This window comes from Oncorhynchus kisutch, unplaced genomic scaffold (genome assembly GCF_002021735.2).
Source record: "Oncorhynchus kisutch isolate 150728-3 unplaced genomic scaffold, Okis_V2 Okis02a-Okis13b_hom, whole genome shotgun sequence".
NCBI classification, from domain to species: domain Eukaryota; kingdom Metazoa; phylum Chordata; class Actinopteri; order Salmoniformes; family Salmonidae; genus Oncorhynchus; species Oncorhynchus kisutch.
The window spans coordinates 12,855,754-12,882,435 of record NW_022261979.1 but is presented as its reverse complement, the minus strand read 5'-3'; the positions used below and the strand labels follow the sequence as shown (position 1 = coordinate 12,882,435).

General features: G+C 45.0%; 1 protein-coding gene across 1 annotated transcript in view; it reads left to right on the top strand.

Annotated features, from left to right (window-relative positions):
* LOC109888372 (vacuolar protein sorting-associated protein 13B-like) overlaps positions 1 to 26,682 on the top strand; it is a 300,473-nt gene that overhangs the window by 107,007 nt on the left and 166,784 nt on the right. The window contains 4 exon segments of the mRNA XM_031811830.1: positions 9,987 to 9,991; positions 23,295 to 24,012; positions 24,619 to 24,664; positions 24,666 to 24,756. Coding sequence (XP_031667690.1) covers positions 9,987 to 9,991; positions 23,295 to 24,012; positions 24,619 to 24,664; positions 24,666 to 24,756 — 860 coding nt within the window.

Sequence of the window (26,682 nt, the reverse complement as noted above, 5' to 3'; positions counted from 1 at the left end):
TCTGATGTGACCTCTAGTAGTCTGATGTGACCTCCTAGTAGTCTGATGTGACCTCCTAGCAGTCTGATGTGACCTCCTAGCAGTCTGATGTGACCTCCTGGTAGTCTGATGTGACCTCCTAGTAGTCTGATGTGACCTCCTAGCAGTCTGATGTGACCTCCTAGTAGTCTGATGTGACCTCCTAGCAGTATCATGTGACCAGTCTGATGTGACCTCCTAGCAGTCTGATGTGACCTCCTAGCAAGTATGATGTGACCTCCTAGCAGTCTGATGTGACCAGTCTGATGTGACCTCCTAGCAGGATGGTGTGACCTCCTAGCAGTCTTATGTGACCTCCTAGTAGTCTGAATGTGACCTCTAGCAGTCTGATGTGATCTCCTTAGTAGTCTGATGTGACCTCCTAGTAGTCTGGTGTGACCTCCTAGTAGTCTGATGTGACCTCCTAGCAGTCTGATGTGATCTCCTAGCAGTCTGATGTGATCTCCTAGCAGTCTGATGTGACCTCCTAGCAGTCTGGTGTGACCTCCTAGCAGTCTTATGTGACCTCCTAGCAGTCTGACGTGACCTCCTAGTAGTCTGATGTGACCTCCTAGTAGTATGATGTGACATCCTAGTAGTCTGGTGTGACCTCCTAGCAGTCTGATGTGACCTCCTAGCATTCTGATGTGCCCTCCTAGCAGTATGATGTGACCTCCTAGTAGTATGATGTGACCTCCTAGTAGTATGATGTGACCTCCTAGTAGTCTGATGTGACCTCCTAGCAGTATGATGTGATCTCCTAGCTGTCTGATGTGACCTCCTAGCAGTATGATGTGACCTCCTAGTAGTCTGATGTGACCTCCTAGTAGTCTGATGTGATCTCCTAGCAGTCTGATGTGACCTCCTAGCAGTATGATGTGACCTCCTAGTAGTCTGATGTGACCTCCTAGTAGTCTGATGTGACCTCCTAGTAGTCTGATGTGACCTCCTAGTAGTATGATGTGACCTCCTAGTAGTCTGGTGTGACCTCCTAGCAGTCTTATGTGACCTCCTAGCAGTCTGACGTGACCTCCTAGTAGTCTGATGTGACCTCCTAGCAGTCTGATGTGACCTCCTAGTAGGATGGTGTGACCTCCTAGTAGTATGATGTGACCTCCTAGTAGTATGATGTGACCTCCTAGTAGTCTGATGTGACCTCCTAGTAGTCTGATGTGACCTCCTAGTAGTCTGATGTGACCTCCTAGTAGTATGATGTGACCTCCTAGTAGTCTGGTGTGACCTCCTAGTAGTCTGATGTGACCTCCTAGCAGTCTGATGTGACCTCCTAGTAGTCTGATGTGACCAGTCTGATGTGACCAGTCTGATGTGACCTTCTAGCAGTCTGATGTGACCTCCTAGCAGTCTGATGTGACCTCCTAGTAGTCTGATGTGACCTCCTAGTAGTATGATGTGACCTCCTAGTAGTCTGATGTGACCTCCCTATAGAGGAGTAAATGTACAGTGTAAGGAACTACCTTAATTCATGCTGTCTTTATGTCTAGTTATACAGGGAAGCTGATGTGTGTGTGTGTGTGTGTGTGTGTGTGTGTGTGTGTGTGTGTGTGTGTGTGTGTGTGTGTGTGTGTGTGTGTGTGTGTGTTTATAAAGAACAGAACATGTCTGTACACTGGTGGTGTTGTTGAACAGCTTGGCAACGTCATCTAATATCCCTGGATGTTGGTTTAATCTACTGTTGTGTCCATCGACAGGAAGAGGATCACCTCTCCTGTGGTGAGAGTTGTATGTCTTCTACTCCTGGGATAGCTGGGGGATAGCTGAGGGATAGCTGGGGGATAGCTGAGGGATAGCTGGGGGAAAGCTGGGGGATAGCTGAGGGATAGCTGGGGGATAGCTGGGGGATAGCTAGGGGATAGCTGAGGGATAGCTGGGGGATAGCTGGGACAGCGTTTCACTTCCTGTCATCTTCATGTCTGTTCTGAGGTCAGATCTTCTGTCGTGGGGCTGATCTCAGGTCATATCTTCTGTTCTGAGGTTCAGGTCTTCTGTCATGGGTCTGTTCTGAGGTCAGGTCTTCTGTCGTGGGACTGATCTGAGGTCAGGTCTTCTGTCTGTTACCTTCTAGTGCTTCTAGTCAGACAAGTGTCAGAGGATGTAGCTGGAGGTCTGCTTGGCCTCTAGCTGGTTGGAGGTCTGCTTGGCCTCTAGCTGGTTGGAGGTCTGCTTGGTCTCTAGCTGGTTGGAGGTCTGCTTGGCCTCTAGCTGGTTAGGAGGTCTGCTTGGCCTCTAGCTGGTTGGGAGGTCTGCTTTGGCTCTTAGCTTGTTGGAGGTCTGCTTGGCCTCTAGCTTGGTTGGAGGTCTGCTTGGCCTCTAGCTGGTTGGAGGTCTGCTGGGCCGCTAGCTGTAGGAGGTCTGCTTGGCCTCTACTGGTTGGAGGGTTCGTCTTGGCCTCTAGCTGGTTGGAGGTCTGCTTGGCCTCTAGCTGGTTGGAGATCTGCTTGGCCTCTAGCTGGTTGGACTCTGGGCTGTTTGCTTTCAGACACAGATGTGTTATAAGTGTTGTCTGTAAACGTGGGAGCTGAGAGCTACATGGGGGGGTAAGGACCTAGGACGACCAGGGGTTCACAAACCCGTTTACCCGCTTCCCTGGCTAATAACCCTCTCTGAGAGAGACCCTGGGTCTACCCCGTTCAGGTGGACTTCACGCCCTGTCGTTGCAGAGAACAATAACAAACCAAGACTTCCTGTGTAGCCAGATCCTTCTCCCTGTGTAGCCAGATCCTTCTCCACATGTAGCCAGATCCTTCTCCCTGTGTAGCCAGATCCTTCTCCCTGTGTAGCCAGATCCTTCTCCCTGTGTAGCCAGATCCTTCTCCCTGTGTAGCCAGATCCTTCTCCCTGTGTAGCCAGATCCTTCTCCCTGTGTAGCCAGATCCTTCTCCCTGTGTAGCCAGATCCTTCTCCACGTGTAGCCAGATCCTTCTCCCTGTGTAGCCAGATCCTTCTCCCTGTGTAGCCAGATCCTTCTCCCTGTGTAGCCAGATCCTTCTCCCTGTGTAGCCAGATCCTTCTCCCTGTGTTGCCAGATCCTTCTTCCTGTGTAGCCAATCCTTCTCCCTGTTAGCCAATCCTTCTCCCTGTGTAGCCAGATCCTTCTCCCTGTGTAGCCAGATCCTTCTCCCTGTGTCTGGCTGACATCTGTTCAGTAAAGCCTCATTGTCTCAACTTATCTCAAACATACACATTGTCATAGTGAGTGTTCTTCTTCTTGTGTCCCTTTTGTTATGAAACCCAATTCTGTTCTGGAGCAAGGCAACACTGACCCCCCTCGAATGGCCAACCAACCGTTAAAACTGACGGGCCAGTCAAAACAACCACCCCTCCCCTCCTCCTCTCTACCCCCTGTGCCAAACGGTACACCCCTTACACCTAACTCTTCACCCCCCTCTCCCAGAAACCCCTCCTTCTCAAAGCACAGCCCCGGCACATGCCTCAGTTCACCTCTGAAACACAATCTATTTGAGATCAGTAGCAGATCAGTGAATCTCGTCTCGGGTTTGTACAACAAAAAAAAATTGGCGTGAAACTCCGAGATAAATCAGTAGAGCTGGAATTATATTATAGGAGAAACAAATGCTGTCTTTGAGGAGAGGTTAGTAGACCCTCTGGGTGACCTGGGGATCAGGTTACAACTCAGAGGAGACTGGGTGAGAGGAGGAGGGTTAGAGGGGAGGAGACGGTGGAGGAGGGGAGAAAGTGGAGTAGACGGTGGTGCCCTCTCCCTCTCCCTCTCAGTTTGCAGGGGACATGGGGTCACCCGCCCGGCCCCCAGGAGAGCCGTAGAGAGGAGGGGAACACCAGACCAATCAAGACAGAACAGGTTGTCCTATAAGGGCACTGGATTCTTCCTGCTGCAGAGAGAACCTCCCTACACCTGTATAACCATGATCCACTATAATAAACCTGTATAATAACCACTATAATACCTGTATAATAACCACTATAATACACTACTATAATACACTACTATAATACAACCCCTATAATACACCACTATAATACCTGTATAATAACCACTATAATACACCACTATAATAACCACTATAATACACACTATAATACACCACTATAATACACTACTATAAACACACCACTATAATACCTGTATAACACACCACTATAATACACTACTATAACACACCACTATAACACACCACTATAATACACCACTATCAATACCTGTAATAATACACCACTATAAATACCACTATAATAACCACTATAATACACTACTATAATACACTACTATAATACACCACATATAATACACACTATAATACCTGTATAATACACCACTATAATACACCACTATAAATACCACTATAATAACCATTATAATACACCGCTATAATACAACCACTATAATACACCACTATAATACCTGTATAATACACCACTATAATACACCACTATAATACACCACTATAATACACCACTATAATACAATAATACCTGTATAATACACCACTATAATACACCACTATAAATACCACTATAATAACCATTATAATACACCCCTATAATACACCACTATAATAACCACTATAATACACCCCTATAATACACCACTATAATACACCACTATAATACACCACTATAAATACCACTATAATACACTACTATAACACACCACTATAATACACCACTATAATACACTACTATAACACACCACTATAATACACCACTATATACCTGTATAATACACCACTATAATAACCACTATAATACACCCCTATAATACACCACTATAATACACCACTATAATAACCTGTATAATACACCACTATAATACACTACTATAATACACCCACTATAATAAACCACTATAATAACCATTATAATACACCCCTATAATACACCACTATAATACACCCCTATAATACACCACTATAATACACCACTATAATACACCACTATAATACACCACTATAATACACCACTATAATACACCCCTATAATACCTGTATAATACACCACTATAATACCACCACTATAATACACCACTATAATAACCATTATAATACACCCCTATAATACACCACTATAATACACCCCTATAATACACCCCTATAATACACCACTATAATACACCACTATAATAACCTGTATAATACACCTCTATAATAACCACTATAATACACTACTATAACACACCACTATAATACACCACTATAATACACTACTATAAATACCACTATAATAACCACTATAATACACCACTATAATACACCACTATAATACACTACTATAATACACCACTATTATACACCACTATAATACCTGTATAATACACCACTATTATACACCACTATAATACCTGTATAATACACCACTATTATACACCACTATAATACACCACTATAATACACCACTATTATACACCACTATAATACACCACTATAAATACACCACTATAATACCTGTATAATACACCACTATAATACACCACTATAATACACCACTATAATACACCCCTATAATACCTGTATAATACACCGCTATAATACACAACTATAATACACAACTATAATACACCACTATAATACACCACTATAATACACCCCTATAATACCTGTATAATACACCACTATAATACACCACTATAATACACCACTATAATACCAGTATAATACACCACTGTAATACCTGTATAATACACCACTATAATACACCACTATAATACACTATTCTAATACACCATTATAATACACCACTATGATAACGACTATAATACACCACTATAATACACCACTGTAATACACCTGTATAATGCACTACTATAAAACACCACTATAATACACCACTATAATTAACCACTATAATACACCACTATAATTAACCACTATAATACCTGTATAATACACCACTCTAATAACCACTGTAATACACCAATATAATACACCTGTATAATACACCACTATAATACACTACTATAATACACCATTATAATAACCCACTATGATAACCACTGTAATACACCACTATAATACACCATTATAATACACCACTATGATAACTACTATAATACACCACTACAATACACCACTATAATACACCACTGTAATACACCAATATAATACACCTGTATAATGCACTACTATAATACACCACTATAATTAACCACTATAATACACCATTATAATTAACCACTATAATACACCACTATAATACACCACTATAATTAACCACTATAATACACCACTATAATTAACCACTATAATACACCATTATAATTAACCACTATAATACACCACTATAATTAACCACTATAATACACCACTATAATTAACCACTATAGTACCTGTATAATACACCACTCTAATAACCACTGTAATACACCAATATAATACACCTGTATAATACACCACTATAATACACTACTATAATACACCATTATAATAACCCACTATGATAACCACTATAATACACCATTATAATACACCGCTATAATACGCCACTATAATACACCACTATAATACACTACTATAATACACCATTATAATACACCACTATAATAACCACTGTAATACACCAATATAATACACCTGTATAATACACCACTATAATTAACCACTATAATAACTGCATAATACACCACTATAATTAACCACTATAATATCTGTATAATACACCACTCTAATAACCACTGTAATACACCAATATAATACACCTGTATAATACACCACTATAATACACTACTATAATACACCATTATAATAACCCACTATGATAACCACTATAATACCCCACTATAATACACCATTATAATAACCCACTATGATAACTACTATAATACACCACTATAATACACCACTATAATACACCACTGTAAAACACCAACATAATACACCTGTATAATGCACTACTATAATACACCACTATAATTAACCACTATAATACACCACTATAATTAACCACTATAATACCTGTATAATACACCACTCTAATAACCACTGTAATACACAAATATAATACACCTGTATAATACACCACTATAATACACCACTATAATACACCATTATAATAACCCACTATGATAACCACTATAATACACCATTATAATACACCGCTATAATACACCACTATAATACACCACTATAATACACTACTATAATACACCATTATAATACACTACTATAATACACCATTATAATACACCACTATGATACACTACTATAATACACCACTATAATACACTACTATAATACACCATTATAATACACCACTATGATACACCACTATAATACACCACTATAATACACAACTATAATACACCACTATAATACACCGCTATAATACACCACTATAATACACTACTATAATACACAACTATAATACACCACTATAATACACCACTATAATACACCTGTATAATACACACTATAATACACAACTATAATACACCACTATAATACACCACTATAATACACCACTATAATACACCTGTATAATACACCGCTATAATACACAACTATAATACACAACTATAATACACCACTATAATACACCACTATAATACACTACTATAATACACCATTATAATACACTACTATAATACACCATTATAATACACCACTATGATACACTACTATAATACACCACTATAATACACTACTATAATACACCATTATAATACACCACTATGATACACCACTATAATACACCACTATAATACACAACTATAATACACCACTATAATACACCGCTATAATACACCACTATAATACACTACTATAATACACAACTATAATACACCACTATAATACACCACTATAATACACCTGTATAATACACCACTATAATACACAACTATAATACACCACTATAATACACCACTATAATACACCACTATAATACACCTGTATAATACACCGCTATAATACACAACTATAATACACAACTATAATACACCACTATAATACACCACTATAATACACCTGTATAATGCACTACTATAATACACCACTATAATTAACCACTATAATACACCACTATAATTAACCACTATAATACCTGTATAATACACCACTCTAATAACCACTGTAATACACAAATATAATACACCTGTATAATACACCACTATAATACACCACTATAATACACCATTATAATAACCCACTATGATAACCACTATAATACACCATTATAATACACCGCTATAATACACCACTATAATACACCACTATAATACACTACTATAATACACCATTATAATACACTACTATAATACACCATTATAATACACCACTATGATACACTACTATAATACACCACTATAATACACTACTATAATACACCATTATAATACACCACTATGATACACCACTATAATACACCACTATAATACACAACTATAATACACCACTATAATACACCGCTATAATACACCACTATAATACACTACTATAATACACAACTATAATACACCACTATAATACACCACTATAATACACCTGTATAATACACCACTATAATACACAACTATAATACACCACTATAATACACCACTATAATACACCACTATAATACACCTGTATAATACACCGCTATAATACACAACTATAATACACAACTATAATACACCACTATAATACACCACTATAATACACTACTATATACACCATTATAATACACTACTATAATACACCATTATAATACACCACTATGATACACTACTATAATACACCACTATAATACACTACTATAATACACCATTATAATACACCACTATGATACACCACTATAATACACCACTATAATACACAACTATAATACACCACTATAATACACCGCTATAATACACCACTATAATACACTACTATAATACACAACTATAATACACCACTATAATACACCACTATAATACACCTGTATAATACACCACTATAATACACAACTATAATACACCACTATAATACACCACTATAATACACCACTATAATACACCTGTATAATACACCGCTATAATACACAACTATAATACACAACTATAATACACCACTATAATACACCACTATAATACACCTGTATAATACACCTGTATAATACACCGCTATAATACACAACTATAATACACCACTATAATACACCACTATAATACACCTGTATAATACACCAGTTTCTCCATCCAGGGAAGAGGATAAAATACATTTGATGCTATAGCCTCTCTCAGCCATTAAACATGATCTCAGGCTACTTCTCTCTCCCCCCCCCCCCCCCTCCCTCCCTCACGCCTCCCTCCTCTCTGAAACACTGAGCAGAGCTTCTCTCTCTGCTGTTTTTGTGACTAAATATTTGTAATCAAACCAAGGCTGCGGTGCCTGCTGGGCCAACTGCTTATGACGAGGAGAATGTTTTCAAGTCCAATAAGTAAGAAAGACCCGCCTGCAGGGCCAACTGCTTATGACCAGGAGAATGTTTTCAAGTCCAATAAGTAAGAAAGACCCGTCTGCTGGAGCCAACTTTCTGTTGCAAGGCTGCGGAGCTCGGCATAGTTCAGCTGTGTTGTGATGTGTTCTGTTCTCGTCCCTACAGGGATGATATTGACTCGTTCTGCTCGGCATAGTTCAGCTGTGTTGTGATGTGTTCTGTTCTCGTCCCTACAGGGATGATATTGACTCGTTCTGCTCGGCATAGTTCAGCTGTGTAGTGATGTGTTCTGTTCTCGTCCCCACAGGGATGATATTGACTCGTTCTGCTCGGCATAGTTCAGCTGTGTTGTGATGTGTTCTCGTCCCCACAGGGATGATATTGACTCGTTCTGCTCGGCATAGTTCAGCTGTGTAGTGATGTGTTCTGTTCTCGTCCCTACAGGGATGATATTGACTCGTTCTGATCGGCATAGTTCAGCTGTGTAGTGATGTGTTCTGTTCTCGTCCCCACAGGGATGATATTGACTCGTTCTGCTCGGCATAGTTCAGCTGTGTTGTGTTGTGTTCTCGTCCCTACAGGGATGGTATTGACTCGTTCTCCTCGGCATAGTTCAGCTGTGTTGTGATGTGTTCTCGTCCCCACAGGGATGATATTGACTCGTTCTCCTCGGCATAGTTCAGCTGTGTAGTGATGTGTTCTGTTCTCGTCCCCACAGGGATGATATTGACTGGTTCTGATCGGCATAGTTCAGCTGTGTTGTGAATGTGTTCTGTTCTCGTCCCTACAGGGATGATATTGACTCGTTCTGCTTTTTGTTATTACACTTTTATCAAATCAAACTTTATTTGCCACATGCGGCCCCCTGAATATAACTTTAATGAAATGCTTTACTGACCAGCCCTTAACCAACAGTGCAGTTCAAGAACTGGACTAAAATAAAAAGTTATCTTAAAAAGTAACACAATAAGAATAACGAGGCCGTATACAGGGGGCACCGGTACCGAGTCAGGGGTACGGGCTAGTAGTGTTTTATACAGCTACAGGTTCTATTCAGCTAGATACAGGTTCTATTCAGCTAGCTACAGGTTTTATCTAGCTAGCTACAGGTTCTATCAACTAGCTACAGGTTTTATCCAGCTAGCTACAGGTTTTATCCAGCTAGCTACAGGTTCTATCCAACTAGCTACAGGTTCTATCCAACTAGCTACAGGTTCTATCCAACTAGCTACAGGTTCTATCCAGCTAGCTACAGGTTCTATCCAACTAGCTACAGGTTCTATCCAACTAGCTACAGGTTTTATCTAGCTAGCTACAGGTTCTATCAACTAGCTACAGGTTCTATCCAACTAGCTACAGGTTCTATCCAACTAGCTACAGGTTATATCCAACTAGCTACAGGTTCTATCCAACTAGCTACAGGTTATATCCAACTAGCTACAGGTTCTATCCAGCTAGCTACAGGTTCTATCCAACTAGCTACAGGTTCTATCCAACTAGCTACAGGTTCTATCCATCTAGCTACAGGTTCTATCCAGATAGCTACAGGTTCTATCCAGATAGCTACAGGTTCTATCCAACTAGCTACAGGTTCTATCCATCTAGCTACATATTCTATCCAGCTAGCTACAGGTTCTATCCAGATAGCTACAGGTTCTATCCAGATAGCTACAGGTTCTATCCAACTAGCTACAGGTTCTATCCAACTAGCTACAGGTTCTATCCAACTAGCTACGGGTCATATCCAGCTAGCTACAGGTTCTATCCAACTAGCTACAGGTTCTATCCAACTAGCTACAGGTTCTATCCAGAAGCTACAGGTTCTATCCAGCTAGCTACAGGTTCTATCCAGCTAGCTACAGGTTCTATCCAACTAGCTACAGGTTCTATCCAACTAGCTACAGGTTCTATCCAACTAGCTACAGATTCTATCCAGCTAGCTACAGGTTCTATCCAGCTAGCTACAGGTTCTATCCAACTAGCTACAGGTTCTATCCAACTAGCTACAGGTTCTATCCAACTAGCTACAGGTTCTATCCAACTAGCTACAGATTCTATCCAGCTAGCTACAGGTTCTATCCAGCTAGCTACAGGTTCTATCCAACTAGCTACAGGTTCTATCCAACTAGCTACAGGTTCTATCCAGAAGCTACAGGTTCTATCCAGCTAGCTACAGGTTCTATCCAGCTAGCTACAGGTTCTATCCAACTAGCTACAGGTTCTATCCAACTAGCTACAGGTTCTATCCAACTAGCTACAGATTCTATCCAGCTAGCTACAGGTTCTATCCAGCTAGCTACAGGTTCTATCCAACTAGCTACAGGTTCTATCCAACTAGCTACAGGTTCTATCCAACTAGCTACAGGTTCTATCCAGATAGCTACAGGTTCTATCCAGAAGCTACAGGTTCTATCCAGCTAGCTACAGGTTATATCCAGCTAGCTACAGGTTCTATCCAACTAGCTACAGGTTCTATCCAACTAGCTACAGGTTCTATCCAGATAGCTACAGGTTCTATCCAGATAGCTACAGGTTCTATCCAACTAGCTACAGGTTCTATCCAACTAGCTACAGGTTCTATCATTTGGTGCTTGTTTCAGAGCTCTGATCCAGACCACACAACAGAGAGAGGGAGAGAGCAGATGAATAACACAGGAGGGTGGTGGTTCTCCAGTGTGTAGAGGCTTTTTCTCCAGGCCCAGTTCCCAGCCTCGTCACATCCAGCCTCTCCCTCCCTATGCTGGGGCCTGTCAGCGGCCCTGGGTCCTCTGGAGCCTCTGTTCTCATTCAGTAATTAAATCCTCCTCTCTGTGGGCAGAGGAACAGGAGAGGGGTGGAGGGGGGGGGGGGCAGATAGAGAGAGAGAGAGGGGGACGGTGAGAGGGGGGACAGGGATGTCTGACCAAGGGCCTCAGGAATGTCAATATGGCTGTGGTAATACTGTCTCCGGATGTTTACCTCCCCATGTCCAACTGGTCCTGTCCAACACTGATCACAGAACACAAGAGCCCTCTGACACGTCAGGAAAATACCAGGTTGTGTTATTGCTCCCATCTATCTCTCCCCGTCTTGATCTTTTTCTCTATCTCTCTCTCTCCACCCCCTCTCTCTCCGTCTTGATCTTTTTCGCTCTCTCTCTCTCTATCTCTCTCTCTCTCTCTCCCCCCTCTCTCTCCGTCTTGATGTTTTTCGCTCTCTCTCTCTCTCTCTCTCTCTCCATCTCTCCTCTCTCTCTCCACCCCCTCTCTCTCTCTCTCTCTCTCTCTCTCTCTCTCTCTCTCCCTCTCTCCCCCCCCCCCTCTCTGTCCCTCCCCCTCTCTCCTCCCCCTCTCTCTGTCTCTCTCCCCCTTTCTCTCTCTCTCTCCCCCTTTCTCTCTCCTCTCCCCTCTCTCTGTCTCTCTCTCCCTGTCTTGATCATTTTCTCTCTCTCCCCCTCTCCATCTCTCTCTCCCCCCCTCTCTCTGTCTCTCTCTCCCCTCTCTCTCTCTCTCTCTCTCCCTCTCTCTCCTCCCCCTCTCTCTGTCTCTCTCCTCCCCCTCTCTCTCTCTCCTCCCTCTCTCTCTCTCCTCCCCCTCTCTCTGTCACTCTCTCCCCCTCTCTCTCCCCCTCTCTCTCCCCTCTCTCTTTCTCCATCCTGTCCTCTCTCCCCTCTCTCTTTCTCCATCCTCCATCCCTCTCTCTCTCAGTGTCCTGGTCCCCCCCCCCCCCCCCTCAAAAACAGTATGTAGTATTTAAACTGTAGTTGACAGTCTCTCTGAGCTAATCTGCCTCCATTAGCTGGTGCAGGTCAGTCTCTCTCTCTGGTTCTTTGTTGTGGTTCAGAGCAGAACAGGTCGTCTTTGTTATTCAAACTAAAGTTCAGCAGCGTTTTAAAGAGTTCTTTGATGTTGTTTCTGTGGCGCTTTACAAAGACCAGCGACTGACTGATTTAAGATTATAAATATATTTTCCCCCAGAAAATGACAGAATTAATAGTTTTTTTTTAATGGCATTTCAGTTAAATATTATTAGTTTCTTCCAAGCGAGGTCATCGTGTTGAGGTCGTCGGTAAGAACAGAACGGTGCCCTGCCGTTCACTTTAAATGAGGTCATTATGTTGAGGTCGTCGGTAAGAACAGAACGGTGCCCTGCAGTTCACTCAAAACGAGGTCATCGTGTTAAGGTCGTCGGTAAGAACAGAACGGTGCCCTGCAGTTCACTCAAAACGAGGTCATCGTGTTGAGGTCGTCGGTAAGAACAGAACAGTGCCCTGCAGTTCACTTTATGGTCTGCATAAAGAATAGAGTACCACAGCAGGGGTTCAAGTGGAAACTGTACAGGTCAAGGTTCAGCGTCATGTAGTGAACCTGTAAACCGACACTGAACTGTTTCCTGTACTTCAGTCTGTCGTTACGGAAGTCATATGCCGTTTATCAGTATGTCGTTACGGAAGTCATATGCCGTTTATCAGTATGTCGTTACGGAAGTCATATGTCATTTAGCAAACGCTTTTATCCAAAATGATTTACAACAGTGAGTGTATCAACCTGAAGGGCAGTGACCCTCTCGCTCAGTAGCTAGAGCTGTCCCTTCTTAATGATGTCACTGGGCTGACCCTCTCACTCAGTAGCTAGAGCTGTCCCTTCTTAATGATGTCACTGGGCTGACCCTCTCACTCAGTAGCTAGAGCTGTCCCTTCTTAATGATGTCACTGGGTTGACCCTCTCACTCAGTAGCTAGAGCTGTCCCTTCTTAATGATGTCACTGGGTTGACCCTCTCACTCAGTAGCTAGAGCTGTCCCTTCTTAATGATGTCACTGGGCTGACCCTCTCACTCAGTAGCTAGAGCTGTCCCTTCTTAATGATGTCACTGGGTTGACCCTCTCACTCAGTAGCTAGAGCTGTCCCTTCTTAATGAGGTCACTGGGTTGACCCTCTCACTCAGTAGCTAGAGCTGTCCCTTCTTAATGAGGTCACTGGGTTGACCCTGGGTTGACTCAGTAGCCCTGTCCTCAACATTCTAATTATACCATTGCCACTGACCCTTGAATTAACAATGATGTCGCTTCCTGATGATGTCACTAGAGCTGAGCAGGGATGTTCTATCTCAGTAGACATTTTGAACCGTTTCATTTGTCTGAAGGGATGAACTCCGCCTACCCAGCTGACCTGGGTCAAGTACGCCCATTGTGCTGGCCAATCAGATAGCTCAAATCACCATGTCTACAACTTCCACGACCCCACAGCAAAGTTTGATACTAGACTAGGTTAGATTTAATAACCTTTAAAAACCATGACCAGAGAGAGACTGTCAAAGAGTACAGCAAAGAGCTGATGTTTTATTCAGCACTGTCAACACTGTTATTAGTCAGCACTGTCAACACTGTTATTAGTCAGTACTGTCAACACTGTTATTATTCAGTACTGTCAACACTGTTATTAGTCAGCACTGTCAACACTGTTATTAGTCAGTTCTGTCAACACTGTTATTAGTCAGTACTGTCAACACTGTTATTATTCAGTACTGTCAACACTGTTATTAGTCAGTACTGTCAACACTGTTATTATTCAGTACTGTCAACACTGTTATTAGTCAGTACTGTCAACACTGTTATTAGTCAGTACTGTCAACACTGTTATTAGTCAGTACTGTCAACACTGTTCAAAGACATTTGCATCTTTTCATTTTGTAATTCATTCCTAAAATGTTTTCTAAAAACATAATTCCACTTTGAAGGTTTTTGAAGAGTCTCTGAAGGCTCTGAATATACACATAGAAACAGAGAAATAGAACAGACCTCCCCATTCAAGTAATTGACGGATCGATTATATTTCTATACCTTGGCCTGGTCACTTTACTTCCTGATATGTTACTAGGTTCGGGATGGTAACTACTATGGGTGGTGTGACAGAGTGAGGCAGGCAGTACTATGGGTGGTGTGACAGAGTGAAGCAGACAGTACTATGGGTGGTGTTACAGAGTGAAGCAGACAGTACTATGGGTGGTGTTACAGAGTGAAGCAGACAGTACTATGGGTGGTGTTACAGAGTGAAGCGGACAGTACTATGGGTGGTGTAACAGAGTGAAGCAGGCAGTACTATGGGTGGTGTGACAGAGTGAAGCAGACAGTACTATGGGTGGTGTGACAGAGTGAAGCAGACAGTACTATGGGTGGTGTGACAGAGTGAAGCAGACAGTACTATGGGTGGTGTGTGACTGTCTAGGAGACAGAGTGAAGCAGACAGTACTATGGGTGGTGTGACAGAGTGAAGCAGACAGTACTATGGGTGGTGTGACAGAGTGAAGCAGGCAGTACTATGGGTGGTGTGACAGAGTGAAGCAGACAGTACTATGGGTGGTGTGACAGAGTGAAGCAGACAGTACTATGGGTGGTGTGACAGAGTGAAGCAGACAGTACTATGGGTGGTGTGACAGAGTGAAGCAGACAGTACTATGGGTGGTGTGACAGAGTGAAGCAGGCATACTATGGGTGGTGTTACAGAGTGAAGCAGACAGTACTATGGGTGGTGTGACAGAGTGAAGCAGACAGTACTATGGGTGGTGTGACAGAGTGAAGCAGACAGTACTATGGGTGGTGTGACAGAGTGAAGCAGGCAGTACTATGGGTGGTGTAACAGAGTGAAGCTGACAGTACTATGGGTGGTGTGACAGAGTGAAGCAGGCAGTACTATGGGTGGTGTGACAGAGTGAAGCAGACAGTACTATGGGTGGTGTGACAGAGTGAAGCAGACAGTACTATGGGTGGTGTGACAGAGTGAAGCAGACAGTACTATGGGTGGTGTGACAGAGTGAAGCAGACAGTACTATGGGTGGTGTAACAGAGTGAAGCAGGCAGTACTATGGGTGGTGTGACAGAGTGAAGCAGACAGTACTATGGGTGGTGTGACAGAGTGAAGCAGGCAGTACTATGGGTGGTGTGACAGAGTGAAGCAGACAGTACTATGGGTGGTGTGACAGAGTGAAGCAGGCAGTACTATGGGTGGTGTGACAGAGTGAAGCAGACAGTACTATGGGTGGTGTGACAGAGTGAAGCAGGCAGTACTATGGGTGGTGTGACAGAGTGAAGCAGGCAGTACTATGGGTGGTGTGACAGAGTGAAGCAGGCAGTACTATGGGTGGTGTGACAGAGTGAAGCAGGCAGTACTATGGGTGGTGTGACAGAGTGAAGCAGACAGTACTATGGGTGGTGTGACAGAGTGAAGCAGACAGTACTATGGGTGGTGTGACAGAGTGAAGCAGACAGTACTATGGGTGGTGTGACAGAGTGAAGCAGACAGTACTATGGGTGGTGTGACAGAGTGAAGCAGGCAGTACTATGGGTGGTGTTACAGAGTGAAGCAGACAGTACTATGGGTGGTGTGACAGAGTGAAGCAGACAGTACTATGGGTGGTGTGACAGAGTGAAGCAGACAGTACTATGGTGGTGTGACAGAGTGAAGCAGACAGTACTATGGGTGGTGTGACAGAGTGAAGCAGACAGTACTATGGGTGGTGTGACAGAGTGAAGCAGGCAGTACTATGGGTGGTGTTACAGAGTGACGCAGACAGTACTATGGGTGGTGTGACAGAGTGAAGCAGACAGTACTATGGGTGGTGTGACAGAGTGAAGCAGACAGTACTATGGGTGGTGTGACAGAGTGAAGCAGGCAGTACTATGGGTGGTGTACAGAGTGAAGCTGACAGTACTATGGGTGGTGTGACAGAGTGAAGCAGACAGTACTATGGGTGGTGTGACAGAGTGAAGCAGACAGTACTATGGGTGGTGTGACAGAGTGAAGCAGACAGTACTATGGGTGGTGTGACAGAGTGAAGCAGACAGTACTATGGGTGGTGTAACAGAGTGAAGCAGGCAGTACTATGGGTGGTGTGACAGAGTGAAGCAGACAGTACTATGGGTGGTGTGACAGAGTGAAGCAGGCAGTACTATGGGTGGTGTGACAGAGTGAAGCAGACAGTACTATGGGTGGTGTGACAGAGTGAAGCAGGCAGTACTATGGGTGGTGTGACAGAGTGAAGCAGACAGTACTATGGTGGTGTGACAGAGTGAAGCAGGCAGTACTATGGGTGGTGTGACAGAGTGAAGCAGGCAGTACTATGGGGTGGTGTGACAGAGTGAAGCAGGCAGTACTATGGGTGGTGTAACAGAGTGAAGCAGACAGTACTATGGGTGGTGTGACAGAGTGAAGCAGGCAGTACTATGGGTGGTGTGACAGAGTGAAGCAGGCAGTACTATGGGTGGTGTGACATAGTGAAGCAGGCAGTACTATGGGTGGTGTGACAGAGTGAAGCAGGCAGTACTATGGGTGGTGTGACAGAGTGAAGCAGGCAGTACTATGGGTGGTGTGACAGAGTGAAGCAGGCAGTACTATGGGTGGTGTGACAGAGTGAAGCAGGCAGTACTATGGGTGGTGTGACAGAGTGAAGCAGGCAGTACTATGGGTGGTGTGACAGAGTGAAGCAGGCAGTACTATGGGTGGTGTGACAGAGTGAAGCAGGCAGTACTATGGGTGGTGTGACAGAGTGAAGCAGGCAGTACTATGGGTCGTTAGCGGGATTCCTTTGTTAGCTGATTCCTTTGTTAGCTGATTCCTGTGTTAGCTGATTCCTTTTGTTAGCTGATTCCTTTGTTAGCGGATTCCTTTGTTAGCTGATTCCTGTGTTAGCTGATTCCTGTGTTAGCTGATTCCTTTGTTAGCTGATTCCTTTGTTAGCTGATTCCTGTGTTAGCTGATTCCTGTGTTAGCTGATTCCTGTGTTAGCGGATTCCTGTGTTAGCGGATTCCTGTGTTAGCTGATTCCTGTGTTAGCTGATTCCTTTGTTAGCTGATTCCTGTGTTAGCGGATTCCTTTGTTAGCTGATTCCTGTGTTAGCTGATTCCTGTGTTAGCTGATTCCTTTGTTAGCGGATTCCTTTGTTAGCGGATTCCTGTGTTAGCGGATTCCTGAAGTACTTAAGTGAAGTTGCTTTGTTTCCAGGAAAAGTCTTTCTTGTAATACGAGTCGGTCTATAACCTCTATGTGCATCTATCTATATTTAAAGAAAGTAGTAGTTTAGGAAGTGGTCTCTTGGCTGGATCGGTGACGAGCAGAGTAGATTGGGTTGTGAACCCTGTTACTCTGAGGGAGAGAGGGAGGGAGAGAGAGAGAGAGAGGGGGAGATAGGGGAGGGGGGGGAGAGAGAGCGGAGGGGGAGAGAGAGAGAGAGAGATGGGGGGGAGGTAGGGGAGGGAGGGTGAGAGGGAGGGGAGGGGGAGAGAGGGGGAGGGAGGGGGAGAGGGAGGGGAGGGGGAGGGAGGGGGAGAGGGGAGGGGGGAGAGAGAGAGAGGGGGGTGGAAGGGAGGGTGAGAGGGAGGGGAGGGGGAGACAGGGGGAGGGAGGGTGAGAGAGAGAGGGGGGAGAGAGATAGGGGAGGTAGGGAGAGAGAGAGACAGAGAGAGGGGAGTGGGAGAGAAAGAAAGAGAGAGGGATGGAGGGGGAGAGAGGGGGGGGGGGGGGAGAGGGGGGTTCAGTGGAAAGGGTTGTGGTTTTCTCCCTCTGTCCCCCAGTGGTTTTCTCCTCTGTCCCCCAGTGGTTTTCTCCTCTGTCCCCCCCCGGCTGCTCTAGTTATTTGTCGTCTTCCATTCCTGACGAGGATGTTGTGGATGTTGTGATGTTGTGGATGTTGTGATGCTGTGGATGTTGTGGATGTTGTGATGTTGTGGATGTTGTGATGTTGTGGATGTTGCGTTCTCCAGATACTTTCACCAATTCCAAGTCCCCCCCCCCCCTGGAAAATGTTACGTTTCTGCAGAACACAGAGAGAGAGACAGACAGAGCACATCCTCTCCTCATTAGTTGGAGAGGAGAGAGGGAAGGGAGGGAGAGAGAGGGGGGGAGGGAGGAGAGGAGAGGAGAGAGGGAATGGAGGGAGAGAGAGGGGGGAGGAGAGGGAAGGGAGGGGGGAGGAGAGGAGAGGAGAGAGGGAATGGAGGGAGGGAGGGAGGGAGGGGGAGGGAGGGAGGGAGGGGAGGGGAGGGGAGAGGTTTTGGCACAGGCGACTGTATTAGAAGCCCTTGAACCCTGTGTTTTATAAGGATCTTGTTTTTTGGCCTTTGATGACACTGTTTAGGATATATGTCATAAATCAGGCGTTGTGTTTAAAGCTGTGTCACTGGGTTCGCTGTATGACTAGAGGACTGAAACACCATCTCCTGTTCTGACGTATATACTGTACACTTAACTCTCGGGAAGGAGGAACACTGGATGTAGTGGGAGAGACAGCTGAGAGAACAGGAGGAGGGGAGAGAGGGAGGAAGGGAGGGAGAGAGAGAGAGGGAGGGAGCTGAGAGAACAGGCTGAGGGGAGGGAGGGAGGAAGGGAGGAAAGGGAGGGAGAGAGAGGGAGGGAGCTGAGAGAACAGGAGGAGGGGAGGGAGGGAGGGAGAGAGAGGGACGAAGAGACTGAAATATTGCTGAGAGAACAGGAGGAGGGGAGAGAGGGAGGAAGGGAGAGAGGGAGAGAGAGAGGGAGAGAGGGAGCTGAGAGAACAGGCTGAGGGGAGGGAGGGAGAGGGGGGGAGGGAGCTGAGAGAACAGGCTGAGGGGAGGAGAGGGAGAGGGAGAGGGAGAGAGAGGGACGAAGAGACTGAAATAATTGCTTGAGAGAACAGGCTGAGGAGAGAGGGGAGGGGGAGAGAGGGAAGAGGGAGGGGAGGGGGAGAGAGAGGGAGGGAGGGAGCTGAGAGAGAGAGAGGGAGAGGGAGGGAGGGGGAGAGAGAGGGAGCTGAGAGAACAGGAGAGAGGGAGGGTAGACAGAGAGAGAAAGAGCGAGGGAAAGGGGGGGTAATAGGAACCATGTGCAGGTTGATCAGATGGGGAAGGGAGACGAGGTAGGACAGTTGATTCTTTATGGATTAATCCTCATGTTCACGTACTGGGAACTCTCTACCAATATCATTACCTAGCATCAGATAGGGAGATGTGAGGGAGACTGCTCTAAGACTGCCATGTTATTAAACCTGGCAGTATAGAATGACATCAGAGAGCTCTCAGGGAGACTGCTCTAAGACTGCCATGTTATTAAACCTGGCAATATAGTCATGTCACACCTGAAAGACTTGAATTCAAGACATCTACTGCGTCTTTAGTTCTGTCGGATAACAAGTGAGTGATTTGTACCAAACGTTGAGTACAGCTTCCTGGTCTCTTCGTGTACGTTGAGTACAGCTTCCTGGTCTCTTCGTGTACGTTGAGTACAGCTTCCTGGTCTCTTCGTGTACGTTGAGTACAGCTTCCTGGTGTATTCGTGGGCGTTGAGTACAGCTTCCTGGTCTATTCGTGTACGTTGAGTACAGCTTCCTGGTCTCTTCGTGGGCGTTGAGTACAGCTTCCTGGTCTCATCGTGGGCGTTGAGTACAGCTTCCTGGTCTCATCGTGGCGTTGAGTACAGCTTCCTGGTCTCTTCGTGGGCGTTGAGTACAGCTTCCTGGTCTCTTCGTGTGCGTCGTGACACTGTAGTGGCTGAAGCAGGTCTACCAGTTGTCCTTGATAGATGATTTTGTCGGTAACATTCATCTGTCTTTGTGTCTCCTGGGAACCAAAGCCCACTTCCTGACCATGTGACTGATTTGGTAAAGATGTCCTGTCTGGATGATGTGTATTAAACCCAAGACATAGAAGCTCGGGACTTATTCTCATTGGTTTTCGCTCATCTGTCATGGCAGCCGTCTCCACTTCTATCCCCACAGAGATATTTAATATTCACGTCATTACGTTGGATCCCCTTCAAACCCCTCTAGACGTTGTCAATGCTTCAAACGATCACATCTGACTTCCTGGGTAAAAACTCCTTCTTTTTTTAAAGGCAAATGTCACATTTCGTAAAAGAATTTGCAAAAAAATACGTTAATAAATAAAACTAAATAAATACTTTAAGCCGCCAGAATAAACTTCTCCTTTATAATGTCTGTAACTGTGTGTTTTGATGCTTCGGTTAGTTTCACGGTTTCAACCCTCCTCCGGATGGTTGGTTGTCAAGACGGAGCTGAACAGGAAACACGGTGGCCCGAAGAGCCTCTCCGTTTGGTCGGATCGGTTCTGTTGGGTCGGATCGGTTCTGTTGGGTCGGATCGGTTCTGTTCTGTCGGATCGGTTCTGTGATGTCACGGCGTTGCTTAATGAAGAGCCTCTCCGTTTGGTCGGTTCTGTTGGGTCGGATCGGTTCTGTCGGATCGGTTCTGTTCTGTCGGATCGGTTCTGTTCTGTCGGATCGGAGCAGAAAACATGTTTTTGTCTGTCTGTCTGTCTGTCTGTCTGTCTGTCTGTCTGTCTGTCTGTCTGTCTGTCTGTCTGTCTGTCTGTCTGTCTGTCTGTCTGTCTGTCTGTCTGTCTGTCTGTCTGTCTGTCTGTCTGTCTGTCTGTCTGTCTGTCTGTCTGTCTGTCTGTCTGTCTGTCTGTCCAATTCAATTCAATTCAATTCAATTCAATTCAATTCAATTCAATTCAATTCATTCATTCAATTCAATTCAATTCAATTCAATTCATTCAATTCATTCAATTCAATTCAATTCAATTCAATTCCAATTCAATTCAATTCAATTCAATTCAATTCAATTCAATTCAATTCAATTCATTCAATTCAATTCAATTCAATTCATTCAATTCAATTCAATTCAATTCAATTCATTCAATTCAATTCAATCAATTCAATTCAATTCAATTCAATTCAATTCAATTCAATTCAATTCAATTCAATTCAATTCAATTCAATTCAATTCAATTCAATTCAATTCAATTCAATTCAATTCAATTCAATTCAATTCAATTCAATTCAATTCAATTCAATTCAATTCAATTCAATTCAATTCAATTCAATTCAATTCAATTCAATTCAATTCAATTCAATTCATCAATTCAATTCAATTCAATTCAATTCAATTCAATTCAATTCAATTCAATTCAATTCAATTCAATTCATTCAATTCAATTCAATTCAATTCAATTCATTCATTCAATTCAATTCAATTCAATTCAATTCAATTCAATTCATTCAATTCAATTCAATTCAATTCAATTCAATTCAATTCAATTGCTTTATTGGCATGGGAAACATGTGTTAACATTGCCAAAGCAAGTGAGGTAGACAACATACAAAGTGAAAAACAACAAAAATGAACAGTAAACATTACACATACAGAAGTTTCAAAACAGTAAAGACATTACAAATGTCATATTATATATATATACAGTGTTCTAACAATGTACAAATGGTTAAAGGACACAAGATAAAATAAATAAGCATAAATATGGGTTGTATTTACAATGGTGTTTGTTCTTCACTGGTTGCCCTTTTCTCGTGGCAACAGGTCACAAATCTTGCTGCTGTGATGGCACACTGTGGAATTTCACCCAGTAGATATGGGAGTTTTTCGGCGGCCTTTCTCAATAGCAAGGCTATGCTCACTGAGTCTGTACATAGTCAAAGCTTTCCTTAAGTTTGGGTCAGTCACAGTGGTCAGGTATTCTGCCGCTGTGTACTCTCTGTGTAGGGCCAAATAGCATTCTAGTTTGCTCTGTTTTTTTGTTAATTCTTTCCAATGTGTTAAGTAGTTATCTTTTGTTTTCTCATGATTTGGTTGGGTCTAATTGTGCTGCTGTCCTGGGGCTCTGTAGGGTGTGTTTGTGTTTGTGAACAGAGCCCCAGGACCAGCTTGCTTAGGGGACTCTTCTCCAGGTTCATCTCTCTGTAGGTGATGGCTTTGTTATGGAAGGTTTGGGAATCGCTTCCTTTTAGGTGGTTGTAGAATTTAACAGCTCTTTTCTGGATTTTGATAATTAGTGGGTATCGGCCTAATTCTGCTCTGCATGCATTATTTGGTGTTTTATGTTGTACACGGAGGATATTTTTGCAGAATTCTGTCTGTCTCCGCCCCCCCAGGTGCAGCGTGGGGAGCAGCAGTGTAGTTCCTCGGCGGGGCCTTGCGGTGTGGACTCGTCGTCCAGTCGCAGCGGCGTCCAGGACAGTGGGTTCGGCAGCGACAGCGCCAGGATCCGTATCGTCCAGATGGAGCAGCACCTCATCGCTAGACCCTCCAGGAAGTCCACCGTCATCAAGAACCTCTCCTTCGTCCCCTTCGACGTCTTCCTGACCGCGAGTAAACTCTCTCTCATGACCTACGCCTGTTCCACTCTAGCCAAGACCCCCCCCGCCTCGCCAGAGAAGAAGGATGGAGACGGGCCGACAGGGAAGAGTGTCCTGAACCAGCCAGACACCATCCCTACCTCCTCCTCCTCCCCCAACCCTCCTACCCTGGTCCCTCTGTCAGGCCTGACAGCAGAGGACCTCCTGAACAGTAACACTGTTCCCCAGGAGCCCCGCGGTTCCCTCCTCTCCCTGGACTCCCTGCCCGCCCCCAGCCGCTCCTCGGCCCGCCAGGCCCTGGGGGTCACCATCGTGAGGCAGCCTGGGAGGAGAGGGGCTGGAGACCGGGTCCTGGAGCCTCTACTGTACCTCCAGGTGGTCCAGCCGTCGGCCCTGCTCAGCTGTCACCACCGTAAACAGAGGATGGACGTGTCTGTGTTCGATGTGTCTCTGAGGGGAGTCTCCTCTGACTATAAGTGTCTGGGTGAGTGGAGGGGGACTTCATCTGGTGTAGATCTTGATGTGTCTCAATCATTTACAAAAACTATAATCTCTCTTCTCCCACCCCTCTCCCCTCCCCCTCCCATATCTCTCCCTCTCCTCCCCCCTCCCCTATCTCTCCCTCTCCTCCCCACTCCCCTATCTCTCCCTCTCCTCCCCCATCTCTCCTCCCCCCTCCCCTCTCTCTCCCCCTCCCCCCACCCACTCTCCTCCCCCCTCCCCCTCTCTCTCCCCCTCCCCCCCTCCGCTCCCTCCTCTCCCCCCCCTCCTCCCCCCTCCGCTCCCTCCTCCTCTCCCCCCCTCCTCCCCCCCTCCACTCCCTCCTCTCCCCCCCTCCTCCCCCCCTCTCCCCTCCTCCCCCCCTCTCCTCCCTCCCTCTCCCTCCCTCCCTCCCCCCTCCTCCCTCTCCCTTCCTCCCTCCCCCTCTCCTCCCTCTCCCTCCCTCCCCCCTCTCCTCCCTCTCCCTCCCTCCCCCTCCCCCCTCCTCTCTCCCCCTCTCCTCCTCCCCCTCCTCTCTCCCCCTCTCCTCCTCCTCCTCTCCTCCCCCCCTCCTCTCCTCCCTCTCCCCCCATCCCCTCCCCTCCCCTCTCCAGATCCAGGAAGTCTCTCCCAGAGGTATTAGACTACAGTGTGTTGTGGGGTCCAGACAGTATCAGGAGAGTCTGACAGTCAGACAGGTGTTCCCCCTCCTCTGGCCTGTCTGCAGATCAGAGACTTCCTCAGTGGACCAGGTGAGGACTCACACACTCTACACACACCCTACACACACTCTACACACACCCTACACACACTCTACACACCACCCTACACACACTCTACACACACTCTACACACACCCTACACACACTCTACACACACTCTACACACACCCTACACACACTCTACCCACACTCTATACACACTCTACACACACACTACACACACTCTACACACACCCTACACACACTCTACACACCACCCTTCACACACTCTACACACACCCTACACACACTCTACACACACCCTACACACACTCTACACACACTCTACACACACCCTACACACACACTACACACACTCTACACACACTCTACACACACCCTACACACACCCTACACACACTCTACACACACTCTACACACACCCTACACACACTCTACACACACACTACACACACTCTACACACACCCTACACACACACTACACACACTCTACACACACCATACACACACTCTACACACACACTACACACACTCTACACACACCCTACACACACTCTACACACACCCTACACACACTCTACACACACTCTACACACACCCTACACACACTCTACACTACACCCTACAGTACAACACCCTACAGTACACCCAGTCATTCTCCGGTTCAAAGCTTCAGTTCTCAGCTCCTGTCAGGGTAGATGTTCACCACTGTTCATCAGATAAGCAGCCGCTCATGGACATGAGAAGGGTTTGAAGTACTGCAGCATCTCTGTAGTACTGCAGCATCTCTGTAGGACATGAGAAGGGTTTGAAGTACTGCAGCATCTCTGTAGTACTACAGCATCTCTGTAGGCTGTCTCTCTGTAGGACATGAGAAGGGTTGTAGGATGTCTCTCTCTGGGATGTCTTTCTATGGGATGGGATTGTCTCTCTCTGTGGGATGTCTCTCTGTGGGATGGATGTCTCTCTGTGGGATGGGATGTCTCTCTGTGGAATGTCTCTCTGTGGGATGTCTCTCTGTGGGATGTCTCTCTGTGGGATGGGATGTCTCTCTGTGGGATGGATGTCTCTCTGTGGGATGGGATGTCTCTCTGTGGGATGGATGTCTCTCTGTGGGATGGGATGTCTCTCTGTGGGATGGGATGTCTCTCTGTGGGATGGTATGTCTCTCTGTGGGATGTCTCTCTGTGGGATGTCTCTCTCTGTGGGATGTCTCTGTAGGATATCTCTCTGTGGGATGTCTCTCTCTGTGGGATGTCTCTCTGTGGGATGTCTCTCTGTGGGATGTCTCTCTGGGGGATGTCTCTCTGTGGGATGTCTCTCTCTGTGGGATGTCTCTCTGTGGGATGTCTCTCTCTGTGGGATGTCTCTCTGGGGATGTCTCTCTGGGGATTCTTGGATGTCTCTCTGTGGGATGTCTCTCTGTGGATGTCTCTCTGTGGGATGTCTCTCTGGGGGATGTCTCTCTGTGGGATCTCTCTCTGTGGGATGGGATGTCTCTCTGTGGGATGTCTCTCTGTGGGATGTCTCTCCCACACTACACACACACCACACCACACAACACTCCTGTCTCACACTCACATCCTGTCTGTGCTGAACATATTTCTGTCAAGTCCTCTAACCTATATAGGGAATAGGGTTCTAGTCTATAGTAGTGCACTATATAGGGAATAGGGTTCTAGTCTATAGTAGTGCACTATATAGGGAATAGGGTTCTAGTCTATAGTAGTGCACTATATAGGGAATAGGGTTCTAGTCTATAGTAGTGTACTATATAGGGAATAGGGTTCTAGTCTATAGTAGTGCACTATATAGGGAATAGGGTTCAAGTCTATAGTAGTGCACTATATAGGGAATAGGGTTCTAGTCTATAGTAGTGCACTATATAGGGAATAGGGTTCTAGTCTATAGTAGTGTACTATATAGGGAATAGGGTTCTAGTCTATAGTAGTGTAC